The 26,707-nt window shown below is 33.2% G+C and overlaps 1 protein-coding gene and 1 long non-coding RNA gene across 3 annotated transcripts in view; one reads left to right on the top strand and one right to left on the bottom strand.

Annotated features, from left to right (window-relative positions):
- LOC136026126 (protein cycle-like) overlaps window positions 1–18,207 on the top strand; it is a 175,948-nt gene extending 157,741 nt beyond the window's left edge. For both annotated transcript variants that reach the window (XM_065702429.1, XM_065702419.1), the window contains 3 exons: window positions 993–1,143; window positions 6,666–6,813; window positions 14,098–18,207. In XM_065702429.1, the coding sequence (XP_065558501.1) occupies window positions 993–1,143; window positions 6,666–6,813; window positions 14,098–14,436 (638 nt within the window). In that variant the 3' untranslated portion in view covers window positions 14,437–18,207. The remainder of the gene's footprint in view (window positions 1–992; window positions 1,144–6,665; window positions 6,814–14,097) is intronic.
- Window positions 1–26,707, bottom strand: part of LOC136026152 (uncharacterized) — a 91,084-nt gene that overhangs the window by 21,584 nt on the left and 42,793 nt on the right. The gene's annotated exons all lie outside the window — the stretch shown is intronic.

The raw sequence follows: 26,707 nt of genomic DNA, 5'->3' as shown, positions 1-26,707 counted from the left end.
TGATTATTAAAACCTTGTTGTCCAATCTCATCGGAAGTATATATTGGAATATATTTTGCTTCTGAATCGATATTCGATTGATGAACAAATCAGTGATTGTTAATTTTAATTAATATTAATCAATTTATCAATATTTATTTCAGGGCAAAAAATTATTAAACTATTATATAATTGATTATATAATTTAAAATTTAATTAAAACAAGTCAGTGGTTGTTAATTAATATCGTTTGCCCTGAAAATAATCGGTTTTGCTTGAATAAAAAAAATAATAGAATCATTGGAAAATTGTTCATGTATGGCATAAAAATCATGAATCAAACATTTTTAAGCACTAGAAGGACGATTTAAAAAAAAAATGACCAGAAGTTCCCTGGCAAAAATACCAAGAAACGACAAATTTTTCAGAGAATTTGCCCCTTTCTATACATCCCCAAATTCATTAAAAAAAATTATACACTCCAAATAAATTAAGATATCTCTACTCTAAGGGGATAATCACTTAGATAGATTTATTAACTCGGACACGTGAAATAACATGAAAGCCCTAGGAATTTCAAAGAGTTTCAGAGAGAAATTTCAAATAGTTAATAAGTTTGGCATGTACAGCACTCGAATATCTTACTGGATATATTATCTCAATTTCAAAGTTAAGTAGTTTTCAGAAACATTCTTTGTCGATATTCTTATTTTTAATATTTTGAGTCCCCCTCCCACCTCCCTCTTTGCGTACATTCCTTTCCATTCCAAAAATATTTTCATTTTAATTATTTAGGAATTTAGAGATTTAATTGTTTAATTATTAAAAATTTAACTATTTAGAAAATAACCGATCGTAATGGTGAGTTAAATTTTAACTTGACTTTTGAAATAAACCGTTCTTATTCACTTTCAACTTTTTAACATAGAAAATGTAAACCTCCTCTTTCATTATTAATTCGATATCCTGAACCTTGTCCTGGCATTTCTGCTACTTTTCTTGGTATTTTTCAGTGTTGTCAAGTCCGTCTGGCGAGGGCATAATTGCTTATCGACTCATTACCTGCTCCGGCTCACCTGTCTACCTGAGGTCCCATGGAACTGTGGAATTCGATGAAGCAACGCGAGCAGTTAAGAGTTTTGCTTGCGTGAACTATGTTATTGAGTAAGTCCAGTAAATCTAAATAGTTATAGTTTAAAACAGTTTTATCTAAAATTTAAGTAAATCCAATTTTCTAAATTACAAGCCTCTTATATGCGTTGGTTCAACTTGATGGCAGTTTACCCTCTAGCGCTAATATATCAAAAATCTCCGAAAATCGGAAACAAAAAAAAATTTATCAACCTTTAAACATTTTATAAAATTGTATTAAAAAGTTAAAAACAATTTTTAAATAGTGCGTGAAAGTAATAACTGCCTATAAGTTATATTTCTAATGAAGTAAAAACACGTTTAAAGGAAAGCGGAACTTCACACGAAGAGGTGGAGGGCGAAGCTTTGAATATAGGAGGAGGAATGCAGGAGGGGCATCAATAGCTGTGTTGCCCTCAGGTGGATTGATACTGTAATCCATTGCGGCTTATAGTAGCAGTCCAACGAATTACAACTAGGAATATTTGGGAAAAATTGAGTTGTGTTTAATTCTGATCGCCTAATTTTTTTTAGTTTTTAGTCAATTGTGCCGCACGCTCCAATGGGAAACCTATAGCCTTCTAAATCCCACGGCAAAATTTCTAAAGTTGCCTCAGTTCAAGCAAATTACTGAATACCAAAATATAGTGAAAATCATATTTCCTTTCTAATTATTTTGTCTAAACCTTTCAAGGAATTTTAACTTTAGGGCAGGTTTCCGTTGGACAATTTTATCGTTTCTCTTTTGATGCTTGACATGTATTCTTAAGAACGATCAATACCATAAGTGTTATTTTGCAAGTCTCCGTGTCTGCTGACAGTCTCAAAGATAAGGGGCCCATGAACAAATTTTCCCAGCACCACTGGAAGGTTTTGAAGTAACTACAGTAAAATTGATCGATGATCTTAAATTTGGCAAAAGTTTGATAAGCTAACGAAAGGCTATTTTTTTTTACTTATTTTTTTTTTTTTAATCAAACCGCTGTCTATTCAATATACACATAGAATAAATAATATGCACCCTCTGTCGGCAAATATTTCAATCAAAGCACTTTGCACAATAGAAAACTTCCAACGTTGTCCAAATTTACTAAATGATACTTTTTTGAGTGGATTTTTAAGACAAGCAGGTATACTTGAATATGCTTAAGAATCGTCCCTTGTTGAACTTCAAAAAGAAAATACTGCTCATTTCTACTAAGAAAAAAAATAACTCTTCCTTATGATACAGACTCATTACGTCTGAATGTCCCTATCTCCCGCACAAAACTGGAAAATTTATTTGGTTTTTCTAAGATTGCGGGGAAAGTAGGTGTTGGCTTTTAGTTTTCTGTTATTTATTCGATTATGTTATCAGAATAAAATAGCTGTGGTAAGACCACCCAGTCAATTCTGAATAGCTTAGCCACATAAACTAAAAATTTTTATAACGGACGATATAGTATGATCAAACAGTTCGTGGTAACAAACTGTAGTATGGAGCGACCCGGCTCATAGTAACCGAAACTAAAAAAAATGGAATTTTGATACCAATATTTACATCAAAAGAATGGCATTTTAATGCTGATTTTAAACATAAAAGTTTCATCAAGATCAGTTATACCCATGAAAATTTAAGAGCCTGAGAAAATTTGCCTCATTTTAGAAAATAGGGGAAAAACACCCCCTAAAAGTCACAGAATCTTAACGATCTTAAATCTTAAAATCACACAATCAGATTCAGGGTATCAGAGAACCCTATGGTAGAAGTTTCAAGCTCCTACCTACAAAAATGTAGAATTTTGTATTTTTTGCCAGAATGCAGATCACGGATGCGTGTTTATTTGTTTGTTTTTTTGTTGATGTTTTTCCCCAGGGGTGATCGTATCGACCCAGTGGTCCTAGAATATTGCAAGAGAGCTTGTTCTAACTTAAATGGAAAGTTCTAGTGCCCTTTTTAAGTGACCAAGAAAATCGTAGGGCACCTAGGCCCCCTCCCACGCTAATTATTTTCCCAAAGTCACCAGATCAAAATTCTTTGATAGCCATTTTATTTAACGTAGTCGAAAACCTTATAAATATGTCTTTGGGGACGACTTACTCCCCACAATCCCCGTGGGAGGGGCTACAAGTTACAAACTTTGACCAGCGCTTACATATAGTAATGGTTATTGAGAAGTGTACAGACGTTTTCAGAGGGCTTTTTGGTTGGGGGAGGGGTTGAGAAGAGAAGGATATGTTGGGGGAACTTTCCATCGAAGAATTTGTCATGGGAGACAAAAATTTCCATGAAGTGAACGCAGGATTTTCTAGCATTATTAAAAAAAAAACAATGAAAAAATAATTATGAAAAAGTTTTTTCAATTAGAAGCAAGGAGCAGCAGTAAAACTGAAAACGAACGGAAATTATTACGTATATGAGGGATTCACCCCCTCCTAATACCTCACTCTTTATGCTAAAGTACTTTTAGTAATTTCAACTATTTATTGTACGGCTTTTGTGATTCAGGGTTCATTCATAATGAATCGGGACAAAATTTAAGCTTTAGTGTAAAGAGCGAGGTACTGACGAGGGGTGAACCCCTCATATATGTAATAAAAACATGAGAATACAAAAGTTTGTTACGTAAGCTAATTTGTAAGTTACGTATACCTTTGCTAATAAAAACATTCGTAAAAAATTAAAAGTTCTAGTTGACTTTTGAAGTAACCAAAAAATCGGAGGGCACCTAGGCTTTCTCCCCCGCTCCTTTTTTTCTCAAAATCATTCGATCAAAACTCTGAGAAAGCCATTTAGCCAAAAAAATAAATATGCAAATTTTGTTTTAATTATACCTCTGCGGAGAGCCAAAGTCAAAACATGCATTGATTCAAAAATGTTCAGAAATTAAATAAAAATAACAAGTGTTTTAACTGAAAGTAAGAAGCGACTTTAAAACGAACAGAAATTACTTCGTATATGAAAGGGGCTTCTTCCTCATCAGCGCCCCACTCTTTACGCTAAAGTTTTTTACTGTTTTAAAAGTAAGAGTTAAGAGAAGGAGTCAAACTTTAGCGTAAAGAACGGGGCGTTGCTGAGGAAACAGCCCCTTTCTTATACGAAGTAATTTCTGTTCGTTTTAAGTTTTTATGTCGCTCCTTGCTTTCTGGTAAAAAACTTGTTTTTTTTTATTTAACCTTTAACAGTATCGAAAGGCCTCTTTTCTACATTGTAATAGAATTTTTGTCAGGAGACTGCTCATTTTGTCAGGTATAGCAAGATCAAAGTTGGTTTTCTGCTGTTCTAAAAATAATTTCTGCATAGAGTAAACTTAAGATGATAACTGGATGACTCAGTTTGAAAACAATTGAATAATGATATGAATGATGATAGCGAAGAATTATTAATAATACTGTAGTAGTAATTTAACATATTAAAAGCATTTTTCGTTTTGGTGTTTATCTGTTTTGTCCTATTTCGAGCTAGTCCCAGAATTAACTTATTCGTAGAGGCTACAATACCGCAGTTGCAATAAGGATCCTACCTCTGATAGTTTAAAATGGTTTCATTTCTATCCATCTCTGAAACTAGAAAGTATATGTAAAGATTCGATGTAAGTACAATAGCACTGAATTTGTGAAGAGTGATGTCCATTACAAATAGAGATGAGCATACACCAACTAATTAGTAGTTACAATTTACTTTTAAATTCAATTTGACTAAGTTAAGTCGTTATTGAGCGTAATTAGAAATTTTAGGCTAATTTTGGGGGTTAAAATGGGCATTGTTCATCTTTACTAGGCTGCAGCTGTCGCCGCAACTATGATTAGGAAAATGTCTCGGTTCAAAATTTAAGCAAACACCAGCGAAATTTAGGCATTTGATAAACGTCAACACATTTATCCTATTTTATTATAAGCGAAATTATTATATAATCTCATATGTAATTACGTTTTATATATAGGGAAAAATTTTATTATATATGAATTTATTATACATGATATATATTTTGGTTATCACTTTGATATAAGATGACTAAACATTTGGCTCACAAGCAAAAAGTTACCTGATAAAGATTTTTCTAATTTTTTCTTTTTTTTTACTGAGCTTTAAAAGCTACCTGGAGCACTCAAAAAAATTCTTCTAATGGTCCAAACAAGAATATGATAGTGTATCTCTAATTATCTTTATGTGTTAATTCTCTTTTGTCATTTTGGTTTCGAAAAATTATATTTTTATGCTTTTTTATCTCAAGACTACCTCTGGATTTTCAAAGTTATTTTTCCCAGGAAGAGCTTTTGGAGAGTTATTTTTCTGTAGCAATAAGGTTTGAGTACTTCACCGACACCAATTTTTATATGTTTCGATATATGATATGTAGCCTCATATGTTTGTTCCATCACATTCTTGACATATGCTAAAATGTTTTCAGTGTTGTTAAATGTTGTCAAATGCTAAAATGTTTCAGTGTAAAATGTTTTAAAGTGTTAAATTGAAAAACATACTGAAATAAGTCTTAATCAGTCTTCAAGGGAATTTCTAAGCAATATAATAGTCCTGGTTCGATGAATCGATAGATCGGAAGCTAATTAATTCAATGATGTGTGTGTATCATTTTTTCTGTGCAGGCTACAGTTGTAAACTGGTCGCAAGATATTTTCACGGGGAATATAAACCTGAAGACTTTTCTATTCTGCCATACTCCCATATCTCCCAAATTCATATTTTACATTGTCTTTTTGCCATAATAATAAGCAATTCTCTGGTAACATTGAATTTATGCTCCTCTGGTAATATGGAATCTGGGGCTCGAATCTTACTTCTGCAAAGCTAGGTGACAGGTTTTTTTTACCTGTCTCTGTAAAAGAAAACCACACATTTGAAACATCGATTCGAAGCCCTATGCTTCATTTTTTTTTCATAGGCATGTATTTTGGGGGTGATACCTGACACGGGGATACCATAGGTATTCTGCGGTAGGCACCACAAACCCTATAGCCAAGTGTATTCTCCTGATGAGTCCTTGTGTTGGGTTGTTGCCTCTGAATTACTTGTCTTTAATTTTTTTATTGTTTGGTAAATGACGACTTATACTTAAGGACGACATGACTGCCTGTCTATGGATTATTCCTTATGGTTGATTATGTATGGCTATGCGGTTTGACCTATGTGATTGTATGGATGAGTAGGGTTAAGGCCTCATTCTAGTGCTGGTCAATATTAATCACTAATTTAGGAAAACAGTCTTCCTTTTCTCCTTCTGTCTTTCTTTTTTTTTCTTTTTTTTATGTGTTTGTGCTGTTGCATTGGTGATATCTCTTTTCGTTATATAAAGAAAGTCTTTCAACTGAAATACATTTTACGGAAAACATCTTAAATTCCTGCGGATTCCTTACAAATTCTCAAGGAGTGGAAAGCGGAATTCAGAAAAAAAACAATGTGTTTTTCTTCTCCAAAAGGCTTCCTTTGTTCTGTTAAAATGCATAAGAGTAAGGTAAACAATTTTTCTAACGCTTCCAACAAAATCCCCATCGTAGTCTTTGACTGCTATGACTTTTGGCCAAATACATTATGTAATTAAACCTTTTACTTGCAGTGAAGAAGAGTGGAAAAAAGAGTTTGAAGAACTAAAGAAAAAACTGAAAGATGTATACCATTTGGGAGATACTCCACACCCTGGTACGATTCCAGAAGTTTCCCAAAAGATGCACGCAGCTAATATTCAAACGTCATTTTCTGCATTTGTAAGTATTGGAGTTTAATTTGATAATTTGAAGTTGTAATCGTTATCCTGTGAATAGTAGTGGTAGTGACAGTATCAGAACCAGCTATGTTGTGGTTGGAACAATCTTAGTTGGAGCAGTCATGCTAGGTGTAGTCGTTGTAGGAGGAAAAGGGGGTTGAAAAAGTTTAGGCAGTATATATTTGGCTGGAGCAGTGATAGCGATAGAAGCAGCAGGTATTGAAGACTTGGTCGTGTCTTAGGATAAATAATGACCGTAACAGCAGTAGTTGTGGTAGAAGTAGCCTAGGTAAAAACAGTCCTAGTTGGGTAATCATTACTAGCGCATAGGCATTATGTATATCCATGTTTTCAAAGGGTGTTGCTGCTATATCTCAGTACCAGCTAAGGGCATTAAGTTGAAACATTTCAGGAAATTATTAATTAAATCAAAAAATAATGTGCGTATCAAAGTTTTCAAAAAGATGTATCTGCAATATCTTGCGAACACTTAACGGTATAATCGTGAAGCTTCCAGGGGCTGTTGGAGTAAATGAAAAGATACTATTTGCATCCAAATTATCAAATTGCGTATCTTCAGTATTTAAGGCATGGGTAATCGTGTTAAATTACAAAGTTTTTTCAACATTAATGGTGACGTTAAGCTAAAACAAAAGAAAGTCTTAAATCCCTGTTTCAAAGCGGTGGGAATCTCAAGAATCTCAAGAGTGGCAAATGATGCTAAGCTGAAATTCGCAGGGAATATTGATTAGGGTATTTAACTAGCTTAAAAGACTTTAAGTTCATGCGGGTTGTCAGAAGGCATCTCATTAATTTCTCAGGAAGACCTGAAGGACTAAATTGTGACCTCCAAGGAAAGTTTAAGGGAATAATAAACTTAGCTAAAGGCCACTCTGGGCATCTCAGCTATCAAAATTGTGTATCTGAAATATCTCAGTAACCGCTAAGGGAATTCTTGAAACTTTCAGAAAATGTTTTTGAGGGTGTCAGACTCAACCAAAGACGTCATATTCGTCCGATTGGTTGAACGTCGAAAGCACTATATTTCAAGGAACAGCTAAGGGTGTTAAACTGAATCTTTTTTGGCCTCTTTAAGGAGATTTTTAACTATGTCAGATTACAATATGTCCTTCCCGTTTGTATAGAAGGTTTGTCTGTAAAAGCTCAGGAAAGGCCAAGGAAGTAAGTTCAAGGTCTCCGAAAATTCTGATGGAGGTATTGAAATAGTACAAAAGACATTACTTGCTTCCAAGTGGTCCAGAGAACTTGTTGGCAAAATTTCAGGAAAAGCTAAAAGTGTTAGCATGAAACTTTCAAGATGTGTTGAGGAGATGTCGAACTACATCAAGAGATACCGTGCATTGAGGTTGTCAAATTTGAATATCTGGGATATATCAGAATCGGTTAAGGTATGAACTTTATTTTGTATAGCCATGTTGAGCAGCATCAACAGACTTTATGCACATCCGTTATTTTATATCTGTAATATCTTAGGAACGGCTTGGGGATTAAAATGAAACTTTTAAAGAGAGTTGAAGGAGTGCTCATCTAAATTATTCAGACTATGTGCATATGAGATATCGAAAGGTTGTATCTGCAATATCTTAGGAAAGGCTAAGGGTATTAAGCTGAAGCTTTCCGTAAGTATTTTTAGGGATACTGAACGAAAACATTAAATTTAGCCTGCTTTTCGAAAGGGTATGGCTGCAAAATCTCAGGAATGGCTTAGGGTATGAAGTTGAAACTTCAGGGTATATTTAGGGGACGCTGAAACTAAACTAAGAAACACCACTTCCATCTAGGACGTCAAAAGAGTGGCTAATGGTATTATGTTTGAATTTTCTGGGTATTTTTTAGTAAGACATTTAACCTAATTAAATTACGTACCTAAGAGTTTTCAAAAGGGCACATCTGCAATATTTCAGTTCGGCTAAGGATATTAACTTCAAATATTGCCGGAATGATGAGTAAGATTTTTAACTATATCATAAGAAAATATTTACATGCAGTTTGTCAAAAATACACATTTACAAAACTTTAGGAACGGCTAAGATTATTAACTTGGAACATTCAGAACATGTTAAGGAGAATGTTGAAGTAAATTGACAGACACCATGGATCCATGAAATCAAAAGGGCATAACTGTGATACATTAGTCTACTCTGTCTACTCGGGTTCTTAAAAGGAGCATCTGTAGTATCTCAGGCTTGAGAATTCCCCCCCCCCCCAAAAAAAAAGAAAAATTCTGGATACGACCCTAAAAAGTCACTGCAGTGCCAGGCAGCCTGGGAAAGTGCAGCTTCGTAAGCTACCGCTCCATTTCAATCTGCTCATATGTTCCTTCTTCACACCCTTCCAAGAGGTTCCATTTTTTTTATCCTTTCCCACCTACTACCATTCCTTTTGGAGCTGGTCCATGGCTGGCCAAAAAGAACAGTCTCCGGCAACTTGTCATCCTTCATCATCCTAACCTAGGTTAGGTTAGGTAAACATGTGCTAGCTATCTCAGTCTTTCTCTCATTATAGCCCTAGAAAGTAGAATAGACCTACGTTTCTGTATATTTAATATTTAAATAACAAATCCTGTTCTATTTTCTAAAGCGCCCACGCTTCAAAACCAAACTTGACCACTGTCATCACTGCAGCTTCCAATATTCTAAGCTGATTCTGGGCAAATCATATTCTAGTACGCTTAAGGGGGAGTGATAGAGCAGACAGCACGTCGCCAAAATCTTTATTTTTAGTTAATAATATTGAGGGACCAATTTCCCTGTTAGTGAGACTTATTTCCCCTAGCAAATACGGTAATCTACGGCCAAAACGATAGCAATAAAGATGTAAGGGAACAATTGAATTTGGCTCCTAGTTGTCATGAAGTCAGACCAGCTATTTTTGTAGCCATTTATTTTCTTTATACTACGGAAAAAAATATTAGGAAACTGGGACAAATCATTAATATACTATATATTCTTTTGTAAGTACGATGCTGTGGTACTCAAAACTACTTTCGTTTTAACATCTAAGCATTAAAAGTGAACACTAAGAAATATCAACATTGTCCCCATTTTTACCACGTTATTCATCTTCTCTTGAATTTTTTCTCTTGTACTTTTTATGAAAAACTCTGTCAGGTTTTTTAAAACATACTCTTTTGTCGAGTTGAATTTTCAGAAAGAATTACGGTTCCATTCGTAGGGTAAATTTCTCTTTTTTCTTCGGAGGATCCTTGCTCATTTATCTGTATGATCAATGTTCAATATTCAGTCTCAACATTGATTTTTAAAACATTTCCTTGATGTTGCTTTTCTTGCAGTAAATATGAGTATCATTGCCAATTTTATTTTTATTGCTGCATGAATATGAATCATTACAATGTCAAAAATGATACATTTCTAGCATGCTCAAACCTTTCAGAGCTATTCATAATAGTTTATATCCAATACCAGTCGTAAAGATATTTTTTTTCTAGAGGGAGCACAATCCGTCAATGGCATCCCAGATGGATCGAAATTCTATTTAGAATCTGCTTTGTGCAATATGTATCAAACATTTTTTGATCGTATTTCTTAACCACATTAATTTTTATGGGATTACAGGACTGTGCATAGGACTAGGCATAATAGAACTGTGCAAATATGCATAACATATAACTAATAGGTATAAATGAAAACGCCTAAAAAGAGCGCATTTCAGCGCCAAAATTCTCTAACTCTCCATCATCCTTGAGATAAATATTAAAAGAAGAATGAGGTAGGAGCTAATTTGTCTTCACCCATATATTTAGACTAAGCCTGAATATGAGTCCGGGGGATGATACACCCTTTCTTATTGCAGATAAACATTTCGTATATTAATTTTGAAGCTTGCTCTAACTAAACTGATTGCTTTATATAATGTGTAGAACGTGTGCAACGTATGCATACTTTAGGACTGGACATAAGTGCGAAACGTAGAGACAAACCATCCTGGCTTGTCTTAGTCCTTCTAGGACTAAGCCATCCTGGCTTAGAGGTTGATGAGATGGGTTGGGAATCCTTTCTCCGAGGGAATTGGGTTCGGTTCCTATCGTAGCCGGTTGTAATAAAACCATTTGTTTTCGGACGGGGTCAATGGTGTTACTCCGTAAGCTCAACCAGAGTCGAACCAGCTTTAAATAGGTACTTCGAGAAATCAGGGGAGGTAAGCAGGTAGGGAGTGCTAAAGCACAGGATGGATGACATCCAACTCCGCTTTGCACTTCCAGGCTAAAAGGCCACGAAACGGAGATCAATACCGCCGGTTTGGACCAGGAGGGTCTAGTGCCGTCATACTTACTTACTAAAGATGACCTTTAAAATATGTTTGATACAGATACAATATGTTAGCTTTTACGTTATTCGTCATCTCGTATACGAAGATGCAGTATTTTGGCAAAATTTTATTTTATAAGTGAGTACATTTAGGACTTTCCCTTAAAACACCTTTTAAAATGAGCCTCTAAAGACCTCTTTATTATGTTCTAGTGTCCTGCGGACGCTATCAATACGCGGAGACGGAAAAAAAAGAAAAAAAAAGAGGAAACATCAATGCTACCTATGCAGAAAAGTGATTCCACTTGTTGTTAAAGCATTGTGATTAATAAATTTCTCAATACTCGGAAATAGCAGTTAAAAATACTCAAAAAACATATCAGAATGTAGCCTACGATAGTATTTAGCTTGTGTGACTTTATTGATTAAGATGCTTTCCTTTCTTTAATGTAATTAAATAAAAAAAAAAAACAATTTTTTTAGCTGAAAGTAAGGAGCGACATTAAAACTTAAAACGAACAGAAATTACTCCGTATATGAAATGAGTTGTCCCCTCCGCAATCCCTCGCTCTTTACGCTAAAGCTTTAAATTGTTTTAAAAAGTAGAATTGTGGCAGAGTCAAACTTTAGCGTAAAGAGCGAGGGATTGCGGAGGGGACAACTCATTTCATATACGGAGTAATTTCTGTTCGTTTTAAGTTTTAATGTCGCTCCTTACTTTCAGCTAAAAAAATTGTTTTTTTTTTATTTAATTTCTGAACGTTTTTGAATTAATGCATGTTTGGTTTTGGCTCTCCGCACATAAATTATTAAAATGAAATTTGTATATTAATTCTTTTTTTGGCTAAATGGCTTTCTCTTAGTTTTGATCAGACGATTTTGAGAAATAAGGGGTGGAGACGGAGGCCTAGTTGCCCTCCAATTTTTCGGTTACTTAAAAAGGCAACTAGAACTTTTAATTTTTAACGAACGTTTTTATTAGTAAAAAATATACGTAACTTAAGAATTAACTTACGTAACAAACTTTCATAACCTTATATTTTTATTATGTATACGAGGGGGTTTGTACCCTCGTTAATACCTCGCTCTTTACACTAAATCGTAAGTTTTGTCCCAATTCTTTAAGAATGACCCCTGAATCAGAAAGGCCGTAGAATAAATAGTTGGAATTACTAAAAATACTTTAGCATAAAGAGCAAGGTATTTATGTCCTCCTAAATACCTCGCTCTTTATGCTAAAGTATTTTTAGAACCCCTCATATGCGTAATAATCTCTGTTCCTTTTAAGTTTCAATGCTACTTCTTCCTTTCATTTGAAAAAACGTTTTCATGTTTATTTTTCATTGTTTTCTTATAGTAATGCTAGAGAATCCTGCGCCCTTGTCATTGAATTTTTCTTCCCCCATGATAGATTCCTCCAAAGAAAGATCCTCCAACATAGCCCCCTCTCCTCAGCCCTAACCCCAAACAAAATAAAATCCCCGTGAAAACGTCTGTACACTTCCCAATAACCATTACTATATGTAAACAATGGTCAAAGTTTTTAACTTGCAGCCCCTCCCCCAGGGATTGTGGGGGAGTGAGTCATCCCCAAAGACATAGTTCTTATGGTTTTCGACTATGCTGAACAAAATGGCTATCTCAAAATTTTGATCCGTTGACTTTGGGAAAAAAATGAGCGTGGGAGGGGGCCTAGATGCCCTCCAATTTTTTTGGTCACTTAAAAAGGGCACTAGAACTTTTCATTTCCGTTAGAATGAGCCCTCTTGCGACATTATAGGACCACTTGGTCGATACGATGACCCCTGGGGAAAAGAAAAAAAAAAAAAAAAAAAAAAAAAACAAACAAATAAACACGCACCCGTGATTTGTCTTCTGGCAAAAAATACAAAATTCCACATTTTTGTAGATAGGAGCTTGAAACTTCTACAGTATGGTTCTCTGATACGCTGAATTTGATGGTGTCATTTTTGTTAAGATCCTACGACTTTTAGGGGGTGTTTCCCCCTATTTTCCTAAATAAGGCAAATTTTCTCAGGCTCGTAACTTTTGATCGGTAAGACTAAACTTGATAAAACTTATATATTTAAAATCAGCATTAAAATGCGATTCTTTTGATGTAGCTATTGATATCAAAATTCAATTTTTTAGAGTTTTGGTTACTATTGAGCCGGGTCGCTCCTTACTACAGTTCGTTACCACGAACTGTTTGAAACTAACACTTCAAAATAAAAACAGATCAGAGACGATAGACCTAAAATAACACATCTGAAATCATAAATAAAGCTGCGACAAAAGTTCAGCCGAGTTCGAAATAAGTTGCTTCACAATAATACCGTCAAGATAACAAACCTTTAACTATAACTTTTGAAGAAACATTACAACATTAAATTTTTCAACAAGAATAACATATTTCTGGCTTAGATTATTACGAATGACCTTGCCAAATAAAATAGGGAAACGACTATGCATAACCTAATTTATCCTGGATAGAATACAAGTATTGTGATGATTCCACGGAAATCATGGGATAATATCATTTGAAAAAGAATCTTTGACTTTGGACGCAATAAGAAGTATTTTCCATTGCATAAGTCAAACAACTAAAACACCGTTCTTGTCTGTCAGAGCCACCACTCTCAAGAAGTGCAGTTAGGCTAATCCCAATTAAATATACTTAAGTATAATAAAAATAAAATACTTTAGTGACAAAAAACTAAACAGAAACTAAAATATGGACATCATGGTCTCTAACCTACCAACTAATATGTTTAATTAAAATGCACCTACATTGTAGTGTATATACTCTCTCTCACTCTAAGCTGAAAGAAACCGGTTCTGTAAGATCAAGCACTTGAGTGTGATGGCTATAACAAATAAGTACTCAAATCTATTATCCATTTTTGACTTCTTAAGTATATGAGATAAAAGAAAAAAAAAGTCACGTTATTTAATTTGCTTCATTTAACGGTTATCAGTGATCATTCGTTTTCCAGGAGAATCCAGATATTTCATCCGCTGAAGAGGATGCTAAGAAGAAAGTTTATGGAACTTTATATAGACCTTCAAACCAGAGTCCTATTGTACAGCGTGTACCTTCTCCAACGTATCAGTCAAATCTCATAAACCTACCTTATAATCCACCCAAGACTTGGATAAGTATCACAGACCCTGATCAATCACAGTGGCTTAACACAAATGATCACGATGTTGCGGGAAAACAGAAAAATGAAAATTCTTATAAACAAAAATTTCAGAATTTAATAAATGATGAATGGACTGGGTTTGGAAACTTTCATTGGAATAATCAAAGTATGAACTACAATTACTATTAATCGTGCTATATTTTATTTGATCATTTTATGGTTGTGCTGAGTACTGTTAAAGTGAATAAATCAACGAGTGAATAGTGAATGAATGAGTAAGTGAATAATCATACTGAACAAATTTGATTCTTCATTTGAATTAGGGCTGTTTCATTTTATTTCAAACCTCTCATAGTTTAAGCTTTCATTCGCTTTTATAAGTGGAAAATCTCGTAAGCATTGAATACTCGTCCTTTGATAATTTAAGGGACAATTATTTGGTGTCTAACCATGTTAAGAGGAAAATTATTCCCGATATGGGTAATATGACGAAGAGGAACTAGAATGGGTAATTTCAACGAGAGTGATAAGGCTTGTAAAAAGATTCGTTAAAGCTGTAATTTTAGTAGCCTTATAATCTGTAAACAAATTTGTTTTCTTTTCCTAAGAACATACTTTTCTATATTTTTGGTGCATTAATTTTCAATTTTTCGTCGTATGTTTTAATTCTTTAAGACAGTGGTTCCAAGAGTTTTTTCAAACCCCTTGAAAAAGATTTCGATTTTGGAGTACCCCGTACAAAAATTTAAAGAAAAAAGACAATGAAAACAACACTCTGACCTGGGTACATTTTCAAACGTTATTTCGAATTAACAGAACATTTTGCATTGTTATTTTTTTAATTCTTATGACATTTATGAAGAGAAAACTTACTAGGTACATTTATTAATAGCAAAATGATTACTTCTCAGTGAGATATGATCTTGGATCTTCTAGCTGAGATTTTTAAAATCTAGAGTAAATGTTGAAAAGTAGAGCCTTGAATCTGGACCTACATCTAGTTCATTTCTATGTTCGTATTTCGTCAATGCACAAGATGAAAACGTCCTCTCAACTGGTACTGAGCTATAGAAAGATAACAGACACTTCAGGGCTTTACCACCGATACTTGAATGTTCTTTCTTTGTTTGTGCCCAGAGTTCAGTTAGATAGGCATGTTCTATGCTTACAATTTAGCAGGACTTAGAGACTGCTAATAATTCTGAACAAAACTTTTGAACAAATCGGAGACAAAATTTACCAAACAAATCGGAGAAAAAAAGTTTCGATTATTCTTCGAAAACTAAAGTATTGACCATTTGTGTCGCTGCCTTAAGGACCTCTTTAACCTGTAATTAGAGACAAATTTTTTTCGGTTATTCTACAAGAACCACCATTTAGATAAAAAGGATAACAAATAAAACATTTTCTCCCAGAGATCCATCTAAAGTATATTCTTATCTAAAAACCATTAAATTATTTTGAAAACTAATACCACCTCAAAAATTTGATATCGAAAAAGATTATGTTTCGTTTGTTTCAAAATTACAAATTATTAAGACAGTAATCATTGTCGTCAGTGTAGCCTCATTGAAAAGAGGAAGTAAATAAGAAAAACTCATTAATTAAATTCGACTACCCTTCTCGTCTGTAAAGATCAAACAATCAGAGTCTCTTGATTCCCTAAGACAACTACAGCTTCCAACGAAACCTACCTCTTCTTAATTTGTTTGGGGTCATGGGCTAACTTTTACCTGTTTCTATTGGTCTCCATTTTGTTTGCTACCCTAAGGATCTGGTTGACCCACTATTAATCTCTAAATGTCGTGTGTCCAAACCTGTGTTTTGGAATATCTGGCCGAATTATTAAATTTCTTATAAACTGTCGGCTAACATTGTTAGCTAACAGTTGAAAGGTGGAAAGTTGGAAGGCCTTACGTGTCCAGAACTTAATTATAATTTATTTTTTTCTAACAGGAGGGAAACTGTCATATCCAAGATTTGATATAAAATAGGAAGCTTAGGATTTTTTCTTTTTGCGTTTTCTACACATCAACTGAGGAAAACTATAAAACCTCATCAATTACTACATTACTTTACTATAATCTAGAAATTACCGTCAGCTACTATACTTGGCTATTGCTATTTTTAAAGATAATACTTCAAACAGCCTTAATATTACCCCAGTAAGACTAGAATTTGCTTGGAAAAAGTGTCTGTTTCATGGTACATGGGGCTTGAAATATATGCGAAAGTATGGACATTTTCGGGAAGATCCTTTTAAGGGGATTTGGTGCCTTAGAGAATCATCTTATTTTCTCCGTTATACAAATTTTCAGTTTGTGTGGCTAAACTATCTGGAATTGACTGACGGGTCTTGCCATAGCTTTTAGAGCTTAGATACGTTCACTTTTAGAGCTTTTACAGCTTAGATAGTTAACTGGCACCTATTTTCCTATAAATCTTAGAAATCCCTTTAGCTTCTCTCGTATTATGTCTTAGCGTGAATTTTGTTTTTGATTCAACGGAATAGAGTTATTTTTTTTTTAAGTTAAGGAAACAGCAGCTCCTGAAAATTTTATAGCAAACCTGCTAAGAAAACACGAAAAATCAGCAGAAAAATGCCATTTGATCAATTTTGTAGCTTTGAGAGTTCCTTGTGGTGCCACTCCCTTTGATTGAAAACCTTACAGAGAGCGTTATCTTCTTTTATCGATCTAATTTCGTAGTCATACAATTAATTCTCATTAGTTTTCAATAATAAATAGGCCCTATGGAGAATTCGCTAATAGGCCCTTTGTCTTTGACACTTTGTCTTTCTCCGCGGGGAATTATCCACGGATTAAATTCTCTAAAGGGAATTTTCTTTGGGAGCAACTTTCTACTTGGGGCCGGGGTGTTTGCAAGAAAACCTTTCCACCGAGGAGGATATTTCTGGAACAATTCGACTTTGAGTCCCAATCTTTTAATAACGAATGCTAAAACACAAGGGCAGTTTGATTAGATTAATAAGCTTTTTAAATGTTCTAAAAAAAAGTCTAGCGTAAAGAGTAAGTTATTGAGGAGGTGGCAGCCTTTTCATAAGCGTAATAATTTCTGTTCGTTTTAAGTTTTGATGTTGCTCTTTAATTTCAATTAAAAAAACTGTTTTTCTTATTTAATAACACTATAAAACAGGATTGCAACCTTGGTTACTAGAAGGGCCATGAAGCGTTCTTTTCTTTGAGATGGTGCTGTAGCTTCTTGTATTGATCTTAAGCTAATTTCATTATTCTAGATTAAATATTGATAAGGCTTTGGAAAGGATTTGAATATTTAATTAAGGGAATGTTGCCTATATATTGCTGATGGAGTTTTTAAAATGTGCGATGGATAAGAAATATGCATTGCAGTTGAAAGTCTCGTGTTTTATGCTTTTTAAATATTTGCTGTGATTATCGAAATATTTAAGTTTATAATTTTGTTTGCAAGTTCTCGAGTACTTCAATTGTAATTTGTGCTTTCACTGAGATTGACAAGCGAAGGGAAGATGCTACTTTACGAAAATAATGATCAAATTATGATTTTTTTTCGTGAGATAAAGTTTAAAATCTGAAAAAAATCATCTTAAGGGAGGTTGTCATGCAGTTTCAAAGCTTTTTTGAAAAATATTCTTTAAGAACATTTGGACTAAACGATTAAACAGAATGATCTGAGTTTTTGCTCACATACAACACAGTTTTTTGAATACTTTATAGTGCCGTGTGAGATTTTACAAGTTTTTACCTCCCTCTTTAATGTTTTGTATTTTGATGTTTATGTTAAAAGCTTGTGCTTGCTTGTGATTTATATTCCACTAAATCAAAATTGAGTGCTAAATATCAGCTAGTTCTATGATCGTACGAAAATGCTCATTTCAAAGAAGTTCAAGTAAAGTGCAAATATTTTATTATGTTGTTTATTAAGCATTGGTATTAAATAAAAGTCATTTTTCTTCTGAAATGAGTTTCGTTATTTTCAAATCTTAAGTCGTACATTACCTCTGATAAGAAAATGCGCATATCTGACGCTGTAATAAGGCAAAGACAACATTATTATGTCCAAAAAAAATTTTTTGGGCATATTAGAACTATGAAACTTAATTTTTAGGAATAAAAAGCGGATGCTTAAAGGTGCGAAAATAAAGAATATGGATGCATTGCTATTACTACTACTAATAAATCACCGCAGCACCAAGCCGCCTGAGGCCAAAAAAGCTACGCACGCTCCTCCTCCAACCCAATCTATTGAAGGCCTCCCTCTTTACAGACACCCAGGAAGTTCCCATTTCCTTTAAATCTTTAATTATGACATCCTCCAACCCCAGACGAGGACGACCTGCTTTCCGTTTAGCCCCAGACGGATGGCCAAAAAGAAGAATCTTCGGCAATCTGTCATCCTTCATCTGCAGCACGTGGTCTAGCCATCTCAACATTTCTTTCATTAAAGCCCTCGAAAGCGGGATTGGACCGCATTTTTCGTACAACCTACTGTTTGAAATATGGTCAGTCAGCCGGGTACCCAGAACAATCCATAGGCAATTTCTCTGGAAAACATCTAGTAAATTTCCATCCACTTTTGGAGCGCCCGTGCTTCATGGCCATATTTGACCGCTGTCATCGCTGTAGCTCCCAATATTATAATCTTGGTTTGCAGACTTATCTTCCTATTCTTCCAAACATTTTTTAACTGTGAAAAAACACCCTGATTCTTGGCTATTCCAATTTTAACATCTTCACTGCTCCTACCGTCTTTACTAATAATTAAACTAAAAAAAAACAAGTTTTTTTTTACTGAAAGTAAGGAGTGGTATTAAAACATTTTTGTAGATTGGAGCTTGAAACTTCTACAGTAGGGTTCTCTGATTTTCGTTAAAATTACATTACTTTTAGGAGGTGTTTTCCCCTATTTTCCAAAATGAGGTAAATTTTTTCATAATTTGGTGAAACTTATACATTTAAAATCAGCATAAAAATCCGATTCATTTGATGTATATATTACAATCAAAATTCCGTTTTTTAGAGTTTCGTTTACTACTGATCCGGGTCGCTCCTTACTATAGTTCGTTACCACGAACTGTTTGATACTGCCAAGGTAAGTGAAACTGCCCACCTGATCAATCTTCTCGTTACCCATTGTCACCTTTTCGTCATCACTTAGTCCTAGCATTAGTGACTTATTCTTCTTAACATTAATTTTCAAACCTATTCTAGCACTCTGAACTCGCAAAGCCTCTAAAAATTCATTTATTTTGCTTACACTTTCATCTAATATGCCTAAGTTATCAGCATTATATAAGTCCAGGAGAGTTTTTCCTCTCCATTTGATTCGGTAAGGGTGTATTCCAGAAGCTAATTACTATTAATTGTAATTAGCTACTTCTTATCATCCTAAATTTAGGTATTGCTGAAGCATTCTTCATTTCTTACACACTATTGGATAGTAAATTTAGCAGTGGCAGCATGCATTATCAAAGAAACATCACCAGAATCATCCATAAGATCCTGACAAGCACCATCAAACAGTTCGTGGTAACGAACTGTGGTGCCAAACGGTTCAATAGTAACTGAAACTTAAAAAAAAGAAATTTGATGCCAATATGTACATCAAAAGAATGGGATTTTTATTCTGATTTTAAACATATAAGTTTCATCCAGTTTGGTCATCAAAAGTTTTGAGGTTGTGAAAGTTTCCCGTATTTTCGAAAAGTGAGGGAAACACCCTCTAAAAGTCACAGAATCTTAATGAAAATCACACCATCAGATTCAGTGTATCAGAGAAACCCTACTGTAGGTTTCAAGCTCAAATCTGTAAAAATGTGGAATTTTGTGGGTTTTTTTGCAAGAAGAAAGATCACAGATGCGTGTTTATTTGTTTTTTTTCCAGGGGTGATCGTATCGAACCAGTGGTCCTAGAATGTTGTGAGAGGGCTCATTTTAACGGAAAGTAAAAGTTCTAGTGCCATTTTTAAGTGACCGAAAAATTTGGAAGGCAACTAGCCCCCCTCTAGGGAAAAAGTTACATGCTGCTTAAAAGATAAAATTTCATCAATTACAATCCCAATGGTAAAAATCCGGCAATTGTGAAAAATCACAAAATTGCTAATATTTATCCTTATTGTATAAGGATATATCCTTATTTATTGTATATCAAATGGCCAGGTTACAATTTTACCAACTGATTCCCTCATTGACTTCTCAAGCAGCTGCGCTATCTTACCTGTGGTAATTGCTGTTGTGTCATCAGCAAAAAGCTAAACTGTTTCGTTAGTGAGGTTAATCGTTAGTTCATTTATTCTGTAGCAAAAATTATTTAGAGAATTTGGTAAATAATTTATAAATATCAAGGATAGTGTAGGGCCAAGAACTGATCCTTGCGGAATACCTATTTCAACCAATGTTTCTAAAGGACAATCTTCGGTAATCTGTCATCCTTCATCCGTAGAACGTGGCCTAGCCATTTCAACCTTTCTTTCATTATAGCCCTAGAAAGCGGGATTGAACCACATTTGTCGTGTAGCATACTGTTTGAAATACGGTCAGTCATCAATGAGTTACTACATAACCCATAAATTATATTTTAATTTCATCAACTGCTACAAGTCTAAGGTGAAGAGATACATCAATCGGGTCCCTCAGTAAAGATTCATACGTCGGATCACTAATATCAGGCACAATTGACATGGCTAGATTTGGACCAATATTTAAAAAATCACTCTGAAATTCATTGCATATATGATCTTCCAAATTTTAAGTCTCGCCCTTTGCACTAATTAATTCAACGGAAACCCTATTTGATTTTAAGTCAACCGCTTTTTTTTCATTAATCCCCAAGCTTTTCTAGGGCCTCTTTCCACCTCCTTAACTTCTTCTCAAAGTATATCTCTTTTTTTATTTCTTAAAACGGTATTTAAATTATTTCAATAAGCTTTATATAAATCCTTATATTCTTGTGTTGGGCTAGTTGTTTGAGACTTAAACAATTTATCTGTAACATTTATTTGCTTCAATATCACTGGACTGATCCAAAGTTTTTTACTTGATTGTTTTCAGTTAAATGGCTTCAAGGTAACAACTTGACTAATCAAACTATGTAATTTTTCATAAAATAAAGAAAATCTCGAATTAGCATCCTGAATATTCCCTAGCACTTCAAACCAATCAAGGTTTTCGATATCATTTTTCAATTTTATCAGAGCAGTTTGGTGGATTACTGGAATCCATTTTGATCTTTCGCCTTTATCCTTTTTTACGGCAGCCCTGAAGCTAGGTGAAACTTCAAAGAGGTCTGATACATCAGTAATACTGATGATGTATTTTTATTGATACATCAGTAAAAAAAAATGTTATCGAGAAGCCTTGGCAGACGACCGGTCTATTAGGTCAATAATGAAGCCCCCCATTATGAAATAAGGCGTAGAGTTAATCAGAAGTTTCATCAACTTCTCTTTACATAGGTCCAAAAAATCATGGAGAAGGTTCTGTGGAGGTTTGTAAACAACGACAATATAAAAATTCAATTTTTTTACTGAAACTTGCAGAACCAAACACTTGAAAACCCTCTTCCTATTAATTCCTAGATCTTCTCTTATTATAACTTGATACTCAGCCTGTATATAAGCTGCTAGACCACTGTGTTGGTAAAACTCTCGATTTCTTACATATAGATTGTAACCTAGGATATCCAATATTTGAGAATTATGATCATTGAACCACGTTTCAGTTAGAGCAATTACATGAAAAGCGTTAGTACGCATTAATTCCGATAAAAAAAATTATACATAGAATTCAGTCGCTGAAAGTGTTAGGGCTAGGACGACCCTCATCCCGACACAGAGGTATAGTGTCATCTATAAAAATATATCTTGATGGATCATTTGTAAAAATTCCCGTAGCATTAACATCTAAATTTCTCCTAATTATTTCATTAAACTGGCTTGAAACATCAACTCCTCGGCCTTCAAGTTGAAAAACATTACTAGTCTCTGGAGGTATAACAATATCTTTAACCACAATGAATAAAAGTTAATGCGTGTGATGATACAGGATGGCAACCGCAAAACAAAATCAACATTAACTAAGTATGTATCCAGGCCTAGACAAACACAAAGAAAAATATAAACCATTCTTTCATAATCATAATAGTATCGCCCAAACACATCAAACTGCGTAGGACCGACTACAATAGTTTATTCAACTTAAATACATAAAAACCCTCATACTATCAAATAAACTAGTCATATATATCTATATATATAAAAATAAGTTGTCTGTGTGTGGATCTGTGGATCTGTGGATCAGGTGACGTCATGTTTGTCCGCATATGACGTCTGAATTATTTCACACTAATACAAAATAAGAAAAAAAACTAAAAAAGGTAAAAACTACAAAAAAAACAAAAAAAAAAAAAAAAACTAAAAAAGCTAAAAAACTAAAAAAAAACTAAAAAAAGGTAAAAACTAAAAACTAAAAAAAACTGAAAAAACTAAAAAAAGGCAAAAACTACAAAAAAACTCAAAACTAATAAAAAAACTAAAAAATCTAAAAAACTAAAAAAACTAAAAAAAGGTAAAAAACAAAAAAAGCTAAAAACTAAAAAAGAAAAAAACTAAAAAAAGGAAAAGACTGAAAAATAAAAGAGAAAAAGAAAACTAAAAAAATATGAATAAAAATACAAAAAAATAAAAAAGATAAAAACTACAAAAAAACTAAAAAGAAAAAACGAAAAAAAACTAAAAAAGCTAAAAAAATAAAAGAAGCAAAAATCTAAAGAAGGTAAAAACTACAAAAGAAAAGAAAAAAAATAAAAAAATCTAAAAAAGCTTAAAAACTAAAAAAAAACTAAAAAAAGATAAAAAACTAAAAAAAAACTAAAAAAAGGAAAAAACCATAAAATAAACTAAAAACTAATAAAAAAAAATAAAAAAAGCTAAAAAACTAAAAAAACTAAAAAAAACTAAAAAAGGTAAAAACTAAAAGAACTAAAAAAGAAAAAAAAACTAAAAAAAGGAAAAAACTGAAAAATAAAGGAGAAAAAGAAAACTAAAAAAATATAAATAAAAATAAAAAAACTAAAAAGATAAAAACTTCAAAAAAAACTAAAAAGAAAAAAGAAAAAAACTAAAAAACCTAAAAAAAGGTAAAAACCAATAAAAAAAAACTAAAAACAAAAAAAGGGAAAAAATTAAAAATTTATTTAATCATAAGTTTTCAACTGACGAAATTACAGACCGGGACATCGGGACACAAATGACGACCGGGACACAGGCACAGAGGGAATATGAATGACGACACTCAAAGAGAAAGCGACCGGGACAAAAGGAATGTTCGATTAGCAATCAACAAAGCACCGGGACACAAATGACGACCGGGACACAGGGAGTATAAATGACGACCAGGATATAAGTAAAAAAAAACTAAAAAAACTAAAAAGAAAAAAAAATAAAAACTAATAAAAAAACTAAAAAATCTAAACATCTAAATAAACTAAAAAAGAAAAAAAATAAAAAAGGAAAAAAATAAAGGAGAAAAACAAAACTAAAAAACGAATGTATATACAGACCGGGACACCGGGATACAAATGACGACCGGGACACAGGGAATATAAATGACGACCGGGACACAGGGACACAACTACAACGGGGACGCCGGGGTGCACAGGGGGATATAAATGACGACCGAGACACCGGGACACATGGAATATAAATGACGCCCGGGACACTCAAAGAGAAATCACAGACTGGGACACCGGGACACAAATGACGACCTGGACACAGGGACAAAACTACAAAGGGGATGCCGGGGGGCACAAGGGGATATATAAATGACGATGGCGACACAGGGAATGGTAGATTAGCAATCACCATCAACAAAGCTCAAGGGCAATCATTAGAATCATGAGGTATAGATCTGAATACGGATTGTTTTCCCATGGACCATTATATGTTGCATTTTCAAGAGTCGGTAAACAATCTATTTATACATAGACAATATGACAGCAAAGAATGTTGTATATTCGCAAGTTTTACGTAGTTAAAAACATATATATATATATATATCTATATTCACAGGTGGGACATAGGGACACAACTACAATGGTGCGTAACTAATATGGCGCGTAACGACTTACGCGCGCGGGGGGGCTTGGGGGGGCGCGAAGCGCCCCCACCAACTAGGTGTTGGGGTGGCGCGAAGCGCCACCCCAACAGCTAGTATATATATATATATATATGACTAGTACATGTATACTATATATGTACTATATATATATATATATATATATATATATATATATATATATATATATATATATATATGTATATATATATATATATATATATATATATATATATATATATATATATATATATATATATATATACATACATATATATATATATATATATCATGAAAAGAGAAATCACCAATGCTACAGCACAAACACACAAAAAAAAAAAAAAAAAAAAAAAAAAAAAAAAAAAAAAAAAAAAAAAAAAAGGAGACAGAAGGAGAAAAGGAAGACTGTTTTCCTAAATTAGTGATTAATATAGACCAGCACTTGAATGAGGCCTTAACCCTACTCATCCATACAATCACATAGGTCAAACAGCGTAGCCACACACAATCAACCATAAAGAATAATCCATGGACAGGCAGTCATGTCGTCAATAAGTATAAGTCGTCATTTACCAAACCATAGAAAAAATAATATAGACAAATAATTCAGAGGCAACACCCAACATAAGGGCTCATCAGGAGAATACACTGGCCTATATAGGGTTTCGCCACTCTAAATTCTCTACCCAGCACAGTGTTGTGGCTACCACAGAATATCCATGGCATCCCCGCGTCAGGTATCACCCCCAAAATACATGTCTATGAAAAAAAACAGCAAATGTAAAACAACCAAGTAAAACCAAAACAAGCTTATCCTATTAATATATCCCTCCCTTTAGCAACAATAGGTAAACTAAATATTATAAATTTTACCAAATCACAAATATTAACACATTGCAAAAAACCTGAATGAACTAAACAATTATATAATTCATCTTTACCATGTGGCTAATTTTTTAAAAATTCCGCTCAAATAGAAACACAATTCAAAATAAATGGCGCTGTGACAACATTTCTCGAACCTCCGAAATTAGTCAAAAATTTCTTTAAGTATTTCTAGATAATTCTTTTGATATTTATTTAAAAGTTCGTTATAATGAAAACTAAATTTTTTAAATTGCCAAGTTAATTTATTTGCAGAAAAACCTCTTGATATCAATTTTTGGCTTAAGATTTTACATCTATTTTTAAAATCAATATAATTACTACAAATCCTTGCATAACGAAGTAACTGTGAGAAAAACGCTGAATATGTGATATTTGAGTGTATATTACTTTCAGGGAATGGGAAACTAATCACTTCAAAATCAAAATCATCCGTTTTATTATACATTTTAAAACTTAATTTATTATTATCACAAATATTAATATTTAAATCTAAGAAATGATCTTCATGACCAGCGCCATGACTAGGCTCAAGAATAAGCTCTGATGGATATATATTTTTAGAAATATCAATGAAATCCTTACAATTTAAGACCAAAATATCATCTAAATATCTTTTATTATTTGACAAAGCATGTTTTAAATTAATTGGATTATTCTTATCCATCATATATTTATATTCTAGTTGACTTAAAAACAAGTCAGCTATAAATCTGCTGGCATTCCCCCCCCATGGGAATTCCCATAATTTGCTTGTACAAATCACCCCCAAATCTTATATAAGTATTGTATAAAACAAATTCCAATAACTCAAAAATCATATCCAAGCTGTAACATCTCAAGTTAACTGTAGTATTAAAGCAGTTTGTCCATATGGCTTTTTTATTATAACTGTCTATTTTTAAGAACCTTTTACTAGATAAGAGGAAAGATTTCTTTATAACAGTTTTTAAATTATCTAACACTAAATTGAGTGATAAATTAGTATACATTGTCGCAAAATCGAAAGACTCAATTCTTTTAGCTGAAACCATTGTTAAAGAATCTATCACCTGCAGTGAATTATTAACACTCCAATATGGATTAAAATTCGAAAATTTTTTAATACCAGAACAATAGGTTTTAAGTTTATTTACAATTTCCTTTAAAATTAAAGAGAGGTCAGTAGCAGCAATGCGGGTTGGACATTTAGCTGCTCCAGCAATAAACCGTGGTTTAGGGGGATTCTTATGAAATTTTACAGTCCAATATAGGAAAGGGAACTTTTTATCATTGTCATTTATTTTAATATTAAAATTTTTAAAAAGTATTTCTTCAGTCTTTTCAATTAAATTCTCATCCTCTATATTTACCTTTTCATAAACATATATATATATATATATATATATATATATATATATATATATATATATATATATATATATATATATATATATATATCTATATATATAAAAATAAGTTGT

The sequence above is a fragment of the Artemia franciscana genome, chromosome 1 (genome assembly GCF_032884065.1).
Source record: "Artemia franciscana chromosome 1, ASM3288406v1, whole genome shotgun sequence".
In the NCBI taxonomy this organism is placed as follows: domain Eukaryota; kingdom Metazoa; phylum Arthropoda; class Branchiopoda; order Anostraca; family Artemiidae; genus Artemia; species Artemia franciscana.
The sequence above is the reverse complement of the archived record's forward strand: the minus strand, read 5'-3'. Positions and strand labels throughout refer to the sequence as shown.